General features: G+C 46.7%; 4 protein-coding genes across 4 annotated transcripts; 2 read left to right on the plus strand and 2 right to left on the minus strand.

The window, feature by feature from the left end:
• The first annotated feature begins 538 nt into the window (after window positions 1-538).
• Window positions 539-2,439, plus strand: LOC119275779 (peroxidase 15-like). Its single transcript, XM_037556690.1, has 3 exons — window positions 539-848; window positions 1,391-1,582; window positions 1,678-2,439. The coding sequence occupies exons 1-3, from the start codon at window positions 624-626 to the stop codon at window positions 2,260-2,262; spliced, it is 1,002 nt and encodes a 333-aa protein (XP_037412587.1). The 5' UTR covers window positions 539-623; the 3' UTR covers window positions 2,263-2,439.
• On the minus strand, window positions 722-7,827 carry LOC119275778 (pentatricopeptide repeat-containing protein At5g57250, mitochondrial-like). Its single transcript, XM_037556689.1, has 4 exons — window positions 4,354-7,827; window positions 3,994-4,248; window positions 2,465-2,561; window positions 722-916 (listed from the first exon to the last, which is right to left on the minus strand). Exon 1 carries the CDS (start codon window positions 7,673-7,675, stop codon window positions 4,412-4,414), a length of 3,264 nt encoding a protein of 1,087 aa, XP_037412586.1. The 5' UTR covers window positions 7,676-7,827; the 3' UTR covers window positions 722-916; window positions 2,465-2,561; window positions 3,994-4,248; window positions 4,354-4,411.
• A 103-nt stretch (window positions 7,828-7,930) lies between these two features.
• On the plus strand, window positions 7,931-15,073 carry LOC119275781 (mediator of RNA polymerase II transcription subunit 27-like). Its single transcript, XM_037556692.1, has 7 exons — window positions 7,931-8,235; window positions 12,018-12,179; window positions 13,076-13,529; window positions 14,164-14,223; window positions 14,316-14,384; window positions 14,534-14,577; window positions 14,673-15,073. Exons 1-7 carry the CDS (start codon window positions 7,931-7,933, stop codon window positions 14,812-14,814), a joined length of 1,236 nt encoding a protein of 411 aa, XP_037412589.1. The 3' UTR covers window positions 14,815-15,073.
• A 150-nt stretch (window positions 15,074-15,223) lies between these two features.
• Window positions 15,224-19,121, minus strand: LOC119275780 (cyclic dof factor 2-like). The gene is made up of 2 exons (XM_037556691.1): window positions 18,623-19,121; window positions 15,224-17,030 (listed from the first exon to the last, which is right to left on the minus strand). Exons 1-2 carry the CDS (start codon window positions 18,788-18,790, stop codon window positions 15,579-15,581), a joined length of 1,620 nt encoding a protein of 539 aa, XP_037412588.1. The 5' UTR covers window positions 18,791-19,121; the 3' UTR covers window positions 15,224-15,578.
• Window positions 19,122-19,343: the final 222 nt, after the last annotated feature.

Here is a 19,343-nt window from a genome sequence, read left to right on the forward strand (position 1 = left end):
GGTCACGAAGGGTGAAATTACATTATTAGTTCACAAAGCTATTGTGTATGGATATGTTTGTCTAAGACATTCTGTACTCGCACCTTTGTAGAATTTTCATAGGAATGGTTGTTCTTCAAGTGGTGATGGCACTAACGATGTTTCATCAGTGTTACAGTGTGCATTTGTATTTAACTTATCGATAAAATATTTACTGAGTTTAAACTTTTCTAAGAATCTCCATGTACACTTGTCTACCAAATCACCAAAGCTTAAAGTTTGAGTAACTAAAACACTAGAAATGAAGACCGAAACAAGACATAGGACATAGCACGCTTTGGAAGAAAATTAGATGATTTGAACCTTTGGAGTTACTTGATAGAAGAGTTATTGTTGAAGCAGTTGAACACAATGCCGGGTAGCTCACTTATTTTATATGCATCGTCTAACAACCCAGCTGCCCTGCAGCATCTCACCGTTCTCTCCCAGAAACCACCCTTCTTTCTCTTCCCTACATGCACCCCATCCTCCTACTATATAAACCACCCCATTCTGCACCTCATAACCCACAAGAAGAGAAGTAGAAACAAACAAATAACAAGTCTCTTCTATTACTTGTACAAAGTGCAGCTAAGGACACTTACATGGCGACTTCCATGAGTTGCCTGTTGGTGCTATGCCTTGTCTGTCCCCTCCTTGCTGGTGTCGTACGTGCCAACCCATGGTACGGCTTGTTCCCACAGTTCTACGACCACTCTTGCCCGAAGGCAAAGGAGATTGTGCAATCCATCGTGGCGCAGGCTGTTGCCCAGGAGACCAGGATGGCAGCATCCTTGGTCAGGCTGCATTTCCATGACTGCTTTGTCAAGGTCTCTGTTTCCTCTTTCCTATAGTATCCTTTACATGTTTCTACAATGATACTTGCTGAACATAGTTCCTGCAATGTAGTACAGAAAATTACTATTTCATTGTGAGTCTGTGACTAATAGGATAAGCTATGCATTTTATTTCTGAACTTACAGCAGTTCCAATGCTTAACTAAATGCCTAAAGTGTTACTTTTGCAATATTTGTCCTCCATATGGGGAACCTTGTCCTCAGGAACATGGAAGAATCTGTAGTTCCTAGGCTAAACTTTTAGTTTTACCAATGATAAGATAGCCTGCCTACAATGCCCATACGACCACTACTTATTGTCTTGATGACATGATCGAGTCCGTACCATGATTGCTTTTTCCCCAAAAAGATGGCGATTGCTTAATTCAAGTGCACAATAATTGGCACTCTCCATGCAATGCTCATCCTTCACAAAATCCATGTACCTGATCCAATGAAACTACTATTTCGTTGTATGTACCCAATCTATGTAGTACCAGTAACTTTTTCTGACTTTTTTTTTCTTCTGTGTATAGGGGTGCGACGCATCCGTGCTACTGGACAACAGTAGCAGCATAATCAGCGAGAAGGGGTCCAACCCCAATCTGAACTCCCTCCGCGGGTTCGAGGTCGTTGACCAGATCAAGGTCGCCCTTGAGACAGCCTGCCCCGGTACTGTCTCCTGCGCCGATATCCTCGCCCTCGCCGCCCGTGACTCTACTGTCCTTGTATGTGCACACCAAAAATAATTCTTTCCAAGATAGCATGAATTAAACAATGCGTCCAGTATTTGTGATTCTTTGGGACCCAAATTAACCTGCAGGTTGGTGGCCCTTACTGGGACGTGCCACTCGGCCGCAGGGACTCTCTGGGCGCGAGCATCCAGGGATCAAACAATGACATCCCTGCCCCCAACAACACCCTCCCCACCATCATCACCAAGTTCAATCGCCTCGGTCTCAACGTCGTCGATGTCGTCGCCCTCTCAGGTGGCCACACCATCGGCTTGTCCCGCTGCACCAGCTTCCGGCAGAGGCTGTACAACCAGTCGGGCAACGGCCTGGCAGACAGCACACTGGATGTGTCCTACGCGGCGCAACTAAGGCAGGGGTGCCCCCGCTCCGGCGGCGACAACAATCTCTTCCCACTCGACGTCGTCAGCTCGACCAAGTTTGACAACTTCTACTTCAAGAACATCCTTGCCGGTAGGGGTCTCCTCAGCTCTGACGAGGTCCTGCTTACCAAGAGCGCGGAAACAGCAGCACTCGTGAAGGCGTACGCGAATGATGTGCATCTCTTCTTCCAGCACTTTGCACAGTCGATGGTGAACATGGGCAACATCATGCCACTGACTGGGTCACAGGGGGAGATCAGGAAGGACTGCAGGAGGCTCAACAACTATCACTGAGTTACTGAAGCTCCTGAAAGTGCTGAATTGTGTGGGAAGTTGGCGCCATATTTTGTTTGAATAAGCAAGTGTGGTTGTAATTTTCAAAATCGCTTGATCATTTGTGTTATGTAATTGCATTATGAAATGTGTGTAATAATAATTCAATATATAAGATGAGTTCACTTGTTTGCTTTAGAGCTGGTTGTTTGACATAACTTACCAAGTTCTGACTTCCAAATTTCACTCATGGTATACATCCACCTATTGTTCAACAGCTCTCGTGGTACTCCAGCTGTGCTGACTTCAAGATTTATCATCTGTCAAAATAAAATGGATCAAAAAGAATTAGTCTTTCAAGATACTTATAAATTATTGATTCAATCTTGTTATGCCTCCAAGAAATATCTCGGACGGTTATGGAACCAGTATAACTAAATATGACTTGACCAAGTTTGCGCTGATGACCACTAGGATACACCACATCGTATTGCTGTGCCATACTAGGTTAATAAAACAAGTAAACCTCCTAATTTCTAAATGAAGAAAATCAGGTACATGTGATTCTTTTCAGCACAAGTTGTTCAAAGCTAGCAGCTGTGTTATCTTTTGATGACAGCTGGAGAAATCAGGATGCCAATCAAACTGGAACAAGAGCAAGTGAGGAGAAGTGCCCAAAAAAGAGGAGTCCAGTCTCCTCCCTTGCTCATCGGAAGAGCGCAACCTGGTGCATGTAGCTCCCGCTTGCGCAGGGTCCAGGGAAGGGTCCGACCACTTTGGGTCTATAGTACGCAGCATTTCCCTACATTTCTATAAGAGGCTGTTTCCAGGACTTGAACCCATGACCTCATGGTCACAAGGCAGCAGCTTTACCACTGCGCCAAGGCTCCCCTTCTGCTCATCGGAAGAGCAAGCAAGGAATTATCACACAGTAAACTAGTCGTGCCAAGTTTCACCATAGTAATCAGAGATGCAAATCATGATTGCAAAAATAAATTCAAGGATCTGTGATGTTGATATTTCATCAAACAGATAGGTATAGGGCAACTTGCATTGCAAACCCTCAGTTCCTGCTTTCATACTACACTAATACTGTTAGAACTCATGGACGAGAGGTGTAATCAATACCGCACAGGATACTTGGTTCCAGCAGAGAGGAATTTATTTGTAGACTCTATGCTTGAAGTCACTCATTAGCTGAGAACCACCAGCTCAACATCCAGAGAAGCTGGGAGCAAACTAAGGCATTTCATAAACTGGTTGCTTCGGGGAATTAGTTTTTTGAGCTTCTTGTGTCAGGGGTTCATGATATTTCTTTACAACACCGAAAATGACACGTAGGTTTCTTGAAAATCATATTTTAATTTCTTGAAAATCATATTTTAATCATGTTTATCTGAAACCAGTAAGTTCCCAGATAGTTGTGGCTAACCTCACCCGGTTGAATTAAAAGTTTTTTGAAAGAGTAAAGACCATCTAATAAATGGCCACATAAATCTAAGTATAGAGCAAGGGTGATTGTGTTCCGTTCATATGTACAAGGTTCCATTTTCAGTTTGTACAGGGGCAAATGGAAAGGCAGACTACTAGACTAGCCGCTTTAACATGTATTAACAGAATCTATATGTGAAGCAGGAGACAAGAGAATCATTACATTGTCAAAGATTTCAAAGGAAAGATATTCGAATAGGGCTAGAAAGTGAAAATAACAAGACAATGAGGGAACAAAGAGCATATAGTTAAACTAATTACCTGCAGGTCCATTGCTCTTACAAGCTTTCTGTTTGCACCATTTTCTCTCGGGTGGTGTTTTTTTATCACCAAGCCCTGGTAGCTCTACTAGTAGTTTACTACCCTAAGTTGATCTGATTAGTCGTTTAAGTGCATTTCTTGCGCAAAGAAGTGCCACTGGTTTCCTCCTTTCTCATGCCCTCCCAGTGTACCACTGGTTTTCTTCTGTTGCCAACTGCCAGGATGGTCAATGATGTCAACAAATATTTGCTTCACCTACAAAACACAGAATGCATATTAACAAAATTCTCAAGGATGCATTATGAAGCCTCGGTTATATCTGCAAGAACATGGTGTACTTATGAGAGTAGCTTTGCTTACAGAAGATGATACAATGGGCCAGAAGAACTTCCCTAATAGATTGCACCGGTCACCAAACTTAACCAGAATTCTGAATCATTGCTTCAATTGCCTTATTGGCCTTAACCAGCTCCCCTTTTGAGCAAAGGGAAGCAATAGCAGGATAATATGTGTCAAAGTCGTCATAGAAAGACTTCCCTAGCAGATTGCCATTGTCAATATCAGTCTTATCACTTGCTGTGCATAAACTATCAGTTCTCTCTGTCATGGGTTGCATTGTGCCTTGGGAACTTCCGTGGAGGCAATTGCTAGAAACATCAAAATCGGTTGAACTTAGAACTTGTTCTGAATCTGTTCTAGGATCACAAGCATCATCAGTTCTCTGCAGCTTTTTGAGCTGACCAAGTGTATTAGAACTATTAGAATCTGAAGAGGATACAGACATGAGTCTCACTTCACTTAGGATAGTCACAACCTCATCGATCTTCCCTTCCTCACATGCAGAAGACAGAAGAGCAACAAGAGATTCTGTTTCAACCTCATATCCTACGTTGTTTATTAGCTCAACAACTTGTTTGGACTGAAACATCTCCCTCAAGATGCCCCTGGACTCTTCCATCCTTCCTTTTGCATAGAGCCCTTTGACCAAGCTCATAAATCCGACAAAATCTGGGATCATCTCCTTACAATGGTATTCATTAAAGAAGCCTAATGCAGCTTCAGTGTCACCTTTCATACAATGCCCACTAATAACTGCACCAAGTGTAAAAGCATCCGGATGTAGACAAAGCTTCTCAAAATGAGACATAAGCTCAAGCGCTTTTTCAGCTAAACCATAGTTACAGTAACCACTTATTAGCATGTTGTAAACACGGGTAGTGGGTCTGATACCTTTGTTGGACATTTTCCGAAACAATTCATATGCATCATCTAAGAAACCTTCTCTGCACAAAGCACCTATAAGTATAGTGTAAGTTATCATTGTTGGAAGAATGTCGCTTCTTTCTAAGTAATCAAAGAGCCTGAATGCTTCAGTAAAGCATCCGTGCTGGCACAAACCACCAAGAACAGAGTTGTGGATGATAATGGTTGGATGAATCCCTTCTCTTTTCATGCTTTCACACAAGTCTAATGCCTTCTCAAGATAACCACCTTTGCAAAGGCCCTCCGCTACTATAGAGTACATGGCAAGATCCACCGAAAATCCACTTTGTTCAGCTTCCTTGAGAAAATTATATGCATCCATAATTTCTCCTTCTTTCTTTAGTGCAAAGACAGCTCCTCTTAGAACACTGATAGGAATGCTGCCACTGTTCATGTTACTTGAAAACCGAATAGCTTCACCAACACCCTTCTTGCTGAGGTGACAAGACAGCATATTAATCATTCTAGGTTCATGCAGGCCATGAATCTTAATGAATTCACTTAACAATGGTTCTACGACCTGTTCATTTCCATTGCGGAGTAAGCTCTTGAGTAGCCTGTAGAATGTTTTGCTTGATACAGCAAAGGCTTGTGTTCTGAGTATCTTGTAAACATATAATGCTGCCTGGCAACAATCCCTGCTGCTTAAGAAATCAGAAGCATAATTGCAAATAGATGAAAACAAGCCCATTTCTAGTTCATCCGTCTTACGAATGAAATTTAGCACACCTTGTTCACCACCTTCTTTGAAATTTGCATGAATCAACTTCCTATAAGTACAGGAATCAGGCCTTAGTTTTTTATGAATGAGATCATGGAAGACTTGATCAGCAATGGTGACCTTTCCTCCATTACATAGTGCTCCAATCAGGCAATTGTGAACAACAGTACTGGAGAATGATGTATCTTTCTTGTACTCATCAAACAACTGAACTGCCCTGTCAAAATCCCCAAGTTTACACATCATGTCTATGAGTGTATGATAGGTGACAGTATTAGGGCTTAAGCCCATATCACGCATTCTATGAAACAAGCTGCAGGCATCCTCCACCTTGTTGATCAGAAATAATGCTTTGATAAGTACATTGCACGTGACCACGTCAAGTGCAATCCCACTACTCTCAAGCCTAGCCTTTATCGCCATAACACCGGTCGTATCCTCTTGCTTAATGTAACCGTGTAACAGCGTGCTATATGTGAAATTATCAGCAGTAACACCTTCAGACATTTCCGCAGCCTTGGTAGTTTCACCAGCTTTACACAAACCATTTATTACTGCATTGTAGGTCACTGTCCCAGCTTTTACCCCCTTGCTCTCCATCTCTCCAAGCAAAGAGATAGCCTTATCCAAATCCCCCTTTTTGCACAAACTGTCGATTAGAATTGAATATACATACTCATCCACCACTACACCTGTTTGTTCAAGTTTCCTCACTATTGAGAAGGCATCCTCTAGCCTATTCCTCTTGCAGTAACCACCAACAAGTGACGTATAAGTGATCAAATTCGGCTTAGCACCCCGTCGCTCCATCTCATCTATGAACCCCTTCACTTTATCCACACTACCTTCTCTACACATCCCATCAATAACAATAGTGAAATTAACCACATCAGCTGCAACACCCTTGTCTAACATCAGCCGATGCTCCCGGAACCCTTCCATCAACAGGCCACTGCTCATGTATCCATGAACCAAGCTGCTATAGAACATCGCATCACCCACCATACCCTTCTGTTCCATCTCCCTTATCAGCTCCGCCACGTCACCAATTCTCCCCTGCCTTCCGAGCAAATTCACAACCGCAGTCAGTGTCACCAGGCCTGGCTCAAACCCTCTGACCTCCTTCCTCACTCTATTGTAGAACTCCAAGCCAGCCTCGGCCTTGCTGGCCTTGGAGAAGCCAGAAATGATCACACTACAAACACGGTCGTCCACCTGACATCCCCTCGCTGTCATTATATCGAACACCTTGAGCGCCCCGACCATGTCCCCACGGGCACACAACTCAGATATAATCGCACGATAGGTGGACGGGGAAAAGACAGCTCCGTGATCCTCTACACCAGCAGAGAGCAGCTCCAGCGCAAGGCGAGGGTCGCCACGCTGGGCGCAGGCCCGGCGGAGCAGCGCGTCCCAGAGCCGACGGGATGACGACGCGGACCCGGCGAGAGCGAGACGCCGAGCGGCGTCATGGGGGAGCGCGGAATCGAGCAGCGCGGAGGCAGCAAGGAGGTGGGTGCGGGCGGTGGGGCGGAGGGAGTTGGCGAGCGCCTGGGAGGCGAGGGCGCCGACGAGACGGTGCCGGCGGAGAAGGAGCGCCGCGAGCATTCGGTCCACATGCTGCTCGGTGATCGCGCGACCGAGCTTAACGAGCGTCGGCAACGGTAGCGGAGGGGGTTCGCCGCCGGGGAAGCCCATGGCCGTCGGCGGTTAGCTGCTGCCGCGGTGTGAGTGCGAGTGTGTGTGTGCGTGGGGCTGTATCCAAGCGCCGCAGTGAAGCGGCATTTGGCGGTCTCATTAGGGCTGGGCTGTATCCGAGCTCACTTGTATTTTGAGTCATGGGGCCCATACCAGATCTCTTTGGGCCTCATTTTCCAACAATGGGCCGACTCTAGTAAATGGCCACAAGGTTTAGCCAGTCCACCATGAGACAACTCCCGCAGAGGAGAAATTATGATGCAGCAGTCGCAGGCGACGGCGGCGGTGGCCGCACCGGCGGCGGCGGCGCGCGCGCACGAGCCAGCGGGCGGGGACGCGCCGCCGAAGCAGGTGGCGCAGGCGATGGAGCGGCTGGGCCGCGCGGGCAGGATCATCGCGGACATCCGGCTCGGCGCGGACCGCCTCCTCGAGGCGCTCTTCGTCGCCGCCAGCGCGCCGCCGGACAGCGCCCAGCAGCAGATCGAGAGGAACGAGGAGGTTGTAGCCAAGGAGGAGGTCTCCATGCACCGCCACTTCGACGACCTCCGCGCCCTCGGCAGGTACTCGACTCCGCCCGCGCCCACTTTCTTCCATCTTGATCTGGGAGCTTCTTGTGAGCTCCCTTGGGTGGTTGTATCGTTTGGTTTGGGAAACGAATTTCCGCTGGGATGGTTTCTGAAGCGTGTGGACAACAGCCACTGTCCCATCTTCTGCCGGTATGCCTAGGGGAGGTCGTATGCCTATGCCCTAAATCTAAATCAGGACATTGTTGAGATAGTGGAAACTGGTACATGTTTAGATTATGTTGGGGAAATTGATGCCTGTGATTCTGGCTAAGCTAATTTGAGTTGCGTAGCTGACTTTGCAAGAAAATTGTAACTCTTGAGGGTTTGGTCATTCCCCTAGATACGCATATCGTACTTTGAATTCTATAGCTATTTTTCGCGGATCATGTTTGGACTTTAAAGGTAATTTGGTTAGACAGAGTTACTGTCAGCTAGATTCTGATCTTCTTTTGTTCTGCTTGGCCTAGTTTGTCCTCAACAAGGAAAACTTTTCGTGTAAAATATCCATGAGAAAATTTGATAACTTTGAACAAATGTATTGAGAAGTTTAAAATGAGATTGCGCTCTGATTTTGACAGAATCTCAGTAATGTTCCTTGCTAAGGCCCTCAGGTAGCCAGGTCTATGTTTTGCTTAATCACTCGACTTTGATCTAGATTTTTAGGTGTTTGTGGCCTTTTCTGGAGACATAGCGCGATCTATTAAATTGGGATAATTCTAATTATGTATAACACATGTTTTATACCTGGCTGTTTTGTTTAACTGCTATAGCTAGAACTAGCATTTAGCAGCTATTGCTTCAGTGTGACCATGGCCATAATTTTACGCTTGGAAGTCGCCCTACAAACATTTATCATGTTCAGCGAGCTCTGTAATTTTTGTGTTGGATAGGAAATTGTGAATAGTTTGATAGTCTGCTTTGTGGTACTGCCTGTACGGCGCATGAACAGCTGCAGCAATATAATCTACTTATCCACCTGCACATCAAAGATGTGCGAGTTGTCAATCCTTATGAAGCTGTGAAGTTACTTGTTAATTAATTGTAGTTTTACATGTATGAGTTAAGTTTTGAGAAAATGCTGAAGTTACTAGATAAGGCTAATAAGCCATGTGATTTGACTTTGGTAGAATCAAGTACTCTACCAGGTCTAGGGCGTAGGCGGTAAGGGAAGGATGGAGGGGGACGTGGCGAGGAACGGGCGCGCCGGCGGCAGGGCGCCGTCGCGAGCTAGGAGAAGGGCGGCGGCGGTTAGGGCTGTTGGCGGCTAGGGTTTCCGGCTCCTCAGGGAGCCGGGCAATAGGAGATAATATTCTTCTTATTGCTTGATCTGAAAAGAGTCTTACAACTTATATTTATAACCTAGATAACTTGCGCACGAATTTAACCTAAGATAACTTGTGGGCTAAGATTGCCCGATGGGCCTTCCATATGACAGGCCGGACATAACACTTCTCCCCGCCTGCACAAACAGCTCGTCCTCGAGCTGTAAGGTGGGGAAGCGCTTGCTTGAACTCTGTGAGGTAATCAACCAGCATCAAACCCCTTCTCGACATCTGGGGCGGCCAGGTCGGCGGCGACGGCGTCCTCCGGAATGTAGTCTGCTACCTCCAGGTAGAAGAGTCGCGGGCAGGCGTGGCCGGGCTTGTAGGGTTCGTCGCTGTTGAAGCACAACCCTTGGCGGCGACGCTCGAGTATCTCGGCTGGGGTGAGCCGGCGGAACGGACGCGCCGCGGTTGCGGCGGGAGGTGCCGCGGTCGCGGCAAGGGGTGCCGCGGAAGCCTGCACAGGCCGTCCTGGTGCAGAATCCAGCGAAGGTAGTGAGCCAGCGGCCCGAAACGGTGAGTCCGGCTGAATGGCCACCGCGCGGCGCTCGAATGCACGGGCATAGTACATGGCCGTCTGGAGATCGGGGGGATCCCGTAGCTCGACGTCCACGCGAATATGGTCCGGTAGACCGCCCACAAATAGCTCGGCGCGTTGAGTCGCGGAGACGCCCGGCGCGTGGCACGCCAGGGCCTGAAAGCGGTCGGCGTAGTCCTGCACCGTGGATGTGAAGGGTAAACGGCCGAGGGCCGCCAGGCGGCTCCCGCGGATCGGAGGCCCGAAGCGGAGGAGACAGAGCTCCCAGAAGCGCTCCCATGGTGGCATGCCGCCCTCGTCCTGCTCAAGGGCGTAGTACCAGGTCTGCGCCGCGCCTCGGAGATGATAGGACGCGAGCCAGGTACGATCCGATGCGAGCGTCCGCTGCCCTCGAAAGAACTGCTCGCACTGGTTGAGCCAGTTGAGGGGGTCCTCCGTGCCCTCGTAGGTGGCAAAGTCCAGTTTGGCGAAGCGAGGGGGTGTTGGCCCGCCTTGGCCGGGGGCGGCCGCAGTCGCCGGCAGCGTGTACGCCGGGGCGTAGGTCGCCGAGCTGGAGGGGTGATCAAACCGCAGGGAGGGCGTTGGGTGGTCCGGCGCCATGGAGTATACCGGGCCCGGAGACGAGCCGGTCGCCCACGCGAGGATCGACGATGGTGACGGTGGAAACTGCACCTGGTGCAGGGGCCGACCCGTGGCCCTAGACGCGGGTGGTGGGGCTGTCGATGGTGGCGGCGCCTGGGGGAGCTGCTGCACCGGCGTCTGCGTCGTGGGGGCCGGCGGTGGCGCTGGAAGAAACTGCTGGGTCGGGCCCCCCAGCGGCGCGGTGGAGGCGGGCCACGCTGGCCAAGGCTGTCCCGTGGCCGAGTAATGCGGTAGCAGCAGCGGCGGCTGGGGCGCCCCTCCGTAGGGCGCCTGGAAGGCCGGTGCGGCCCATGGCAGCGGCGGCGGCCCGTAGACGGTGGTGGCGGCGCTTGGTGGCGGGGGCTGGTTCCCGGCGAGGTAGAGGGTAATGCCCCTGACCGCCTGGACAAGCTCCCGCAGAGTGGTCGACATCTCCTCGGGCGAGAATAGTGGGGGCGGATCCGCCGTGGGGGTGATGGGCGCGGGCGCGGTGGTGGTGGTGGTGGTGCCGGACGTGATCGCCGTCATCGGCGTGGACGTGGCCGGCGGCAGCGAGAGCGAGGGGGAGGTGGATGACAGCGGCGGCGGTGATGGAGGGAGTGACATGATCGGCCTGGTGTCTCTGGATACCAAATTGGTAGAATCAAGTACTCTACCAGGTCTAGGGCGTAGGCGGTAAGGGAAGGATGGAGGGGGACGTGGCGAGGAACGGGCGCGCCGGCGGCAGGGCGCCGTCGCGAGCTAGGAGAAGGGCGGCGGCGGTTAGGGCTGTTGGCGGCTAGGGTTTCCGGCTCCTCAGGGAGCCGGGCAATAGGAGATAATATTCTTCTTATTGCTTGATCTGAAAAGAGTCTTACAACTTATATTTATAACCTAGATAACTTGCGCACGAATTTAACCTAAGATAACTTGTGGGCTAAGATTGCCCGATGGGCCTTCCATATGACAGGCCGGACATAACAGACTTATAGGTGATGAAAGCTATAAAGGTATCTGGAACCAATGTGAATAAAGTTCAGCAGCATACTTGAAAGTTATGAGTTAGTCACACTATTGTCCTACTGAACTGAAGTAAGCATTTATATTCATAAAGACATCATAAGTTATGTGCATCCATACCAAAATTTCTTTGATTCTTTTGAACTTTTCAAGAGTAATCCCACATTTTTTTTTCATTAACGGTTGGGGAATAGTCATTTAAAGGTTCAACTGTATCCAAAGTATCATGTATTCCTTTTTTTTAATATTTATTTTGTGGTGATTAATTCATTTTATTTATTTTTTCTGTTAGCAAGGCAATTGGAAGAGTCCGGGGTTCTAAATGGGGCCCTTAAAGCTCGAGGAAATTCATGGGGCTTGCACATGCCACTTGTGTGCCCAGATGGTGCTGTTGTGGCCTATGCTTGGAAGCGTCAATTGGCAGGCCAAGCTGGTGCATCAGCTGTTGACAGAACTAGGTGAAATTCATTACTTCCATGATGTTTGCCTTACTCTTGATTTGCTATTGATGTGCAGCATTTTTTCTCGGGAAAATGTAGAAAAACGTCTGTCTCAATGTGTTCAGATTAAAAGAAGTATATGTACAAGCCTTAAGAAACCCACTGGGAACACAATGTCTGTGGAACCAAGATTGAGGTTACGATGTCACCCGAACTGTACTTATACTTTCATAGTGTTTAATAGATGATGGACACCTGGTCTCTACGCACTTTTGTGTTGTTTCCACATCCACCAAGAGGTGAGCTGGATCAGCAATCATGGACCACCGGAGGTGATACCATAGATCTTATCTAGGAGAGTGGCATGCGACACTTTCACGGTTTCACCAACCATCAGTGCGCTAAAAGATACTCCCTCTGTAAAGAAATATAAGAGTGTTTAGATCACTACTTTAGTGATCTAAATGCTCTTATATTTGTTTACAGGGGGAGTAACTGACAAGCCCACCTTGATGCTAGGCGACGCCCTGTCACCCAGCCAGTTTAGCCCACCCAGGCGGGCCCCTAGCCTGCTTGCCTATTCAGCAATTAGGTGCTAGGCACTGTTTTACAGCCCGACTAGCGCCTAACGCCTTGGTGAACATGGCCAACCATACAATCAATTGAATGTATATTCAATGTTTTTTTTGTATAGTGTTACTCTCTAAAATACGATTATAATTTCTGGATCTCTCACTCACTCACTCCCTCTATATGTGGTTATGCGCGCACTGGTTTATGCCTAAATGGAGAAATTGCTCTCCCGATGTTATTTCTTACTTTTTTCATGCATACAATTTCTAAGTGCTATATACCTAAAAACTTGGGAGGAAGATTTTGGTTTGGGATTCATCTTGTTTCAATGTTGTTTTCAGGTTAGCTCTCAAGGCCTTCACTGACCAGAAAAGAAGATTCTTTCCTCATCTAGAAGACGAAGTTCTTAACCATCTCCATGATGGTGAATCTGGTATTGCTAAAAGGCCAAGGATGCCTGCGGGCAACGGAGAGCTGGAAGAAAAAACTTTGTCCGAGATACTTAAGAATCTAGAAAATGAAGTACCCAACATGAAAATATCCACGTATCGTCGTTTAGATTGGTCAAAAAGAGCTTCATCATTAGCATCTCTAATGGATGATGACTTTGTGGATCCATCTAAGGAGTTGAACCTGCAAAATATGGGAAAATCGAGACCTGGTTCTGTGACGACTCCGATAGATCAGGTTGCAGTAATTGAGTTGCTGGTTCCTTCAATATTTAGAGTTGTAGTGTCATTGCATCCTGCAGGATCTGTTGATCCTGATGCTGTGGCATTCTTCTCTCCAACTGAGGTAAGAATGTCTTCCAAAAGCTGACTTCATTCATGATTCATCACAATTTTGAACTTTGCATAAGCAGACAAGCACTGGTGCAAAAAGTGTGTGTTCACTACCGTCTTCAGTCCAGAAATAACTGATGTATTGGACTTGGACAGAGTCTTAAGATATAACTTTAACCACTAACTTTTACTATAGTACAAGCATAAAACCCAAGAAAGATGTAATATTTTGGAAATACTTTCCGAGACAAATATGTACATATTATTTTTCAAGTTTCCGATATATGTTAAATGGTTTGGCAGTCAAAGTTATAAATTTTGACCGAAGGTATGTCCAAAACACTGCTTCTTTGTGAACTGGAATGAGTAGCCAATACTCCCTCCGTCCGGAAATCCTTGTCATCAAAATCATTAAAAGGGGATGTATCTAGATGTTTTTTAGTTCTAGATACAACCCTTTTTATCCATTTTGAAGACAAGTATTTTCGGACGGAGGGAGTACCATATAAGTAGTTGCTTATGTAGCAAGATCACTTTCTGTGTCTTAGCATGTTCCCATTGATACACTTAATAGGCAAAGTGAGCATTCTTGTTGATAATGAGTGGGCAAGATATTATTTCTGACAGATGCAGTTATCCTCTGTTAGGGAGGAAGCTACCTTCATGCGAGAGGCTTGTCGGTGCATCACGTCTTTAAGCATGTGATGGTAAATGCTTCTTTTATAATCTTTGAGCTGATTATTTGTTCCCATAAGAGGCATTCGAAGTGAAGCATGGGTGTACTGTTGTGATTATGTAGGAGCATGCTGACAAGGCATTGCAGTACTTCATCAGTGTGGAACCCAGTAAAGCACTTTCTATATTATTGGTGAGTTGCAGCAAATTTTAGTCATTGAGATAAATATACTGTATGGCAGTAATCCAGTTATTACCAAAACTTATCACTAGAAATCCATTGCAACAATTCTACCTTGCTTTTGTTTTAAGTAAGTACTAACAGATGCAAACCTTTTGCAGCATTGGATTGCTGATTATCAGACTCTATTTACAAAACTTTGCAGGTAATCCCCCTTAGATATGTAACTTAATTTGCATCATATCATCATCAATCATTTCTCCTGTACAGACAAGTAACACTGCATTATTTGTCATGCAGTAAATGCCGACGGCTTCTGCTCATGGACAAGTCTTTGGCTTTGCTTCTACCCCCGGTTCACCGCCCCTACCACCAGATCTCAAGCATTGGTTCAGATCATCAGGAAGCCTATCACATTGGATGTTCTTCCTATGATGCCTGACGCTTCTACGCACTCTGGACTTCTAGCTAGGATGTTTCTAACACCGTCACCCGACTGTATTTGTGCTATACCAGCCTAATCCGTAGGACGATGAAAATGTTGTAGTGAATTTTTAAGAACTAAAGGCTTGGTGATCGAGGGGTTACTCTGTTTGCATTTTCACCTAACCTGTGTAAAACCTGTGTATCTCATGGGCAGAAATTGTGGTAAACAGATGTTGCAAATTTTGATAATTCTTATGTACTGAGCTTTAACTGCACTGTGAAACTATTCGTGCACCCATTGTTGATTTGTTTGTCGCTGCCTGAGAAATAATTATAGAAAAGAATAAATATGTATAAAAGAAACTTCAAATTGGCGGATTACATGTACCGTGAAACACTGGAATAATTATCTGGAAAGGAGTAACTGAGCTCGACATCTCAAACTGTTTATTGATAGTACTATAAATAGTCTTCATCAGTAGCAACGTTAAATTGTTACAACCCGCACCGAAATAATAGGAGTGGCAAACCAGGTGATTGTACTCCTGACTTAACCTAATTACATTGTTATAGATAACCAGTTTGTCAAATATTTACAGTACACACCTCTCAAGTAAGTTCTCATGAAAGCTCTTTGCAAGCTCCACTGCAGGTCAGTGGCTATTCAAAAAGCTCTCCTTTGGTCTTTTCCCATATCGCAAAGCTATACTATTATGTACAAATTTTACTACAGGACAAGCTGTGTTGCCAAAATGTATTAGATAGGCAGCAGCCATCAGTTTAAGAGCTCTCCTGGAATGACTGCGACCGAGAAAACGCTGCGGGGTTCGCCTGTAAAGCACGGGCAGGGCGTGCATCTGCTGGCTGGCCCTTGCTCTCACCCTTGAACTGAAAAGGCTTGAAGGCGCCAGGGTCTCCAGGTTTGATGCCAAGAGTTGCCCATATGGAACTCTTTGCTGCCTCGTCGGGATCATCGATGCGGAGTGTCTTGGGAACCCACAGTGATTTCTCCTCCTTGTCATCTTTCTGTGGATTGGAGTCCCTAGAATGCTTCCCCAGAGTAGGAGACCCATTGCCTGAACAGCTGCTGTTGCTTGACCCAGACGGAGATATGCACCCATTGGTCCCGATCCATGGTGTGTTCCATGCCGCGGCTGGCCAGTTTGGTAAGCAACCCCAGAGGGCAGGCGGAACAAGAGGATATGGAAACGGGGGTGCAGGAAGCCTTGAGCCTGGCATCATGGGAGAGTTCATCCATGGCGCCGAACTAGTGCTGCAGCTTTCTGATGGAGAAGCAGACTCGGGCATACTTCCACCCGGCACCATTACAGGAAGGTTATTCCACCCCATGCTCCATGGGTACATGAAAGGAGCTCCAAGGTAATACTGAGGCACCGGACCAACCCCATTACAGTAAACAGGTGCTCCGTTCTGACCAGGCAGGACTGCGTTTGCAGGTAATCCATTGTTTGATGTGGTAGACGATGTGCACGAGTTATCTTCCCTGGTCTCATCTCTTGGTACGGATCCAGCATTGGTCACATTCTGCTCTTCAATGTTCAGCACCGATACCATCGATTCACAAAGTGGCACCTCAGGCCCAAACTTGAGAACTGTTTCACTTCTACTGGCTGATTGTGTCGGGATGGAAGGTAGAGATGCAAGGACTTCTGGGTTCACTGTGTTAGAGATGTCTACTCTAGACCCCAGTAGACAATCAGGGGCCATCAACAACTGACGGTAGTGCAGCGCTGAATTCTTGCTTTTGCGCCTCCCAGCACCAACAGGTACGTTCCTCATACTCCCCCCTGCAGTCCAATACCTTTGGCAATTCTTACAGAAGTGCCTAGGCTGATTAACATTGTAGTTGTTGTAATAACAGAACTTTGTATCCATGCTGTTGCACCGAGGGCAAGGTATAATCTTATCTGGCTTCTTGAGCACCTTAACCTGGCCTGATTCGTCATTTGATTTCTTCTCATTCTCCTCCTTAGGGTCTGACGCTGCTTTCTCTTCAGTATTGCTTATCTGGGCCTGGTCATCTTTCTTATGGTCCAAGGTAGACGAACTGGCTGTTTCTGCATTTTCTTTGGCTTGTGGTGCATCAACCTCCATTTCGTTGTCTTTTCTCTCTCTTGGTTCATCACCCTTCATTGCACTATCTTCTTTCTCTTCTGGCGCATCCACCTTCATTTCGCTATCACCTTTGTCTTCCGTTTCTTTGTGTTGTTCCTATAAGGTTGCAACACGAGATACTGTCAAAAGAGTACTTCAACTCAAACAAAACTGAAGTTACTGTATTTAACATCTTATAGAAGTGGGAACATTATGTTTCTGCAAATGCACCAACAGGTCTAAAACATGACCATAAATCGGATCAACTATAGTCTTCATAGGGAACAATATTGGCTAACAAACGATCTGAGGTATTGGTTATGTTACCACTCCACGCATAGAGAACTTGGAAGTATTGCGTCCTCAAATACTAACCAAAACTAACATAGTGTGCGCATTTAACCACAGCAAGACAGCGTTAAGAAATACGCAGAAATTCGTCACGGGGTTCAAGTTCGGCTGCTTGAACACAAAATCGAAATTCGATCAGCTTAGTGCAACGGCAATAGACATTTGTAAGTTGGGCCCGAAAAGAACAAACAAAGAGGTACTGTACTGCATATGGTGACATATGATATGACATAAATTTTGCGTGCCCTGCTTTAACAAGATCAAGGTATTCTGGGCCTGGTGTTCAAAATAGAAGCCCCCAGGTGACCACTCGTGAACAAATGAAGATGAGAAGGCCCTTGAAGGACTGCCGCATGCTCAAAACAAGCTGAATTTTGCATGGATAGCTTACTCTGCACTCCTAACTGATAACTTCTGAGGAAGCAGCATGACAACACCCTACCAACTCTGTTGTGTCCTCACCCAGCCATCTATATGTAGGCAACATGTGGTATGCCATCTTCTGTTCATGCACCAAATGGAAGCGATAACTAACTTTTCAATTTACTCCAGTTATGGTAATAATTCCATGTTCAACTTCATTTTATCTAACGAAATAAGGTGTAACAAAAATGAGAAGAAGAAGAAGAAGAAAGGCAAATGATATACAAAAGTGGTTTGCTGGTTCCCAGGCGACTGAGAAATTACTATTTCTAAGCTACTTCAAAACAAATGTTCCATTGGGTCATCAAGATTTGTTCAAGTACAGAACTATGAGAGTAGTATCTTGATCGGAAGGGTATTACCGTTGACTCAGAGATTAGTAACTCCGAGGAGTCCCATATAGTATAGTATAAAAATGAATAGACGATTATTAATCCCCATTAATCAGCATCTCACTCACAGCATGGTAGTACAATTATTGTACCTCCGGACCCCACAGCTAGGAGACCTTTCACAGCAGCTTTTTTGGAAACAAAGATAGAGCCCAAATAGGAGAAACCGACGTCCAACTGTGCCTGGCCAAAGAGATTACCCCTCCTGTACTTTTGGACCTATCCATTCTGAGATCCAAACGAAACCTGGTCTATTTTATCATCATGCGGGTCACCTGATCAGGCATGCACATCCGCGCCGTTTATCTAAACCTCGAGTCCACTCTAAAATTCTAAACCTCCAATCCGCCCTCGTTCTCCAATTCGATCGCCGGATTATTTTTCTAAACATTTTCTAGTAATTTTTAGTTTTATTATAAGTATTTTGCAATATGCAGACTCTAAACATGATGAGATGAAGGTGCGCCTCCTTGATTTCACGCGAAAACCGAGGAACATGCGTATTGAAATTGTCGATCAAACAAAAGCCCTCCTTGAGCTAACCTTATTATTATCAGCCTCTGGCTCGGCCTCCGACGCCGGCGGCGGCGGCGGCGGTGGGTGTTCGGAGCCGGCCGTCGCCTCCGCTTCCGGCGGCCCGGGCGCAGCGTCAGGAACCAACGGGATCACCCGCCCGAAGAGCTTTATGCCGGAATCCATCTGATCCGACATCCTCGGTCCCACCCGCGGACCCAGCAAGGATCGATCGCGGGCTGCCCGCTGCCTCTGCTATTGCCACTGGAAGTTGAGCGAAGTTGCGAGAGAGCAAACACCGAGCTGGTGGAAGGAGGGGAGAGGAGGGGCTAATGGATATAGCTGCTACTCTACATGGGGAATATGGGATTGAAGGACGCTGCTTGGGTGCCGTAACTGCACCTGCAGTTGGGTCAATGGCATGTGGGCCAGCCGTCTGTTAGGCCCACATGTCATTGGCCCAACTGCAGGTGCAGTTACGGCACTGAAGTTCAGTCCGGGATTGAAGTATGAAGCCGAAAGAGCAAAAATAAAAGGTACTAGGGGAACTTCAGAGCGGGCACTTCTTTTATTAACAAGGGGGCTTAATGCATGCGTGTCCTCCACAGGCATAATAATTGCACATGCATCCTCATGAAAAGATAGTACTCCTCTGATATTTTTACTCCGCATATAAGATTTGTCTGAAGTTAAACTTCGTAAAATTTTATCATACAAGATAAAAAATGTCAACATCTATAATGCTAAAATT

The sequence above is a fragment of the Triticum dicoccoides genome, chromosome 3B (genome assembly GCF_002162155.2).
Source record: "Triticum dicoccoides isolate Atlit2015 ecotype Zavitan chromosome 3B, WEW_v2.0, whole genome shotgun sequence".
Classification (NCBI taxonomy): domain Eukaryota; kingdom Viridiplantae; phylum Streptophyta; class Magnoliopsida; order Poales; family Poaceae; genus Triticum; species Triticum dicoccoides.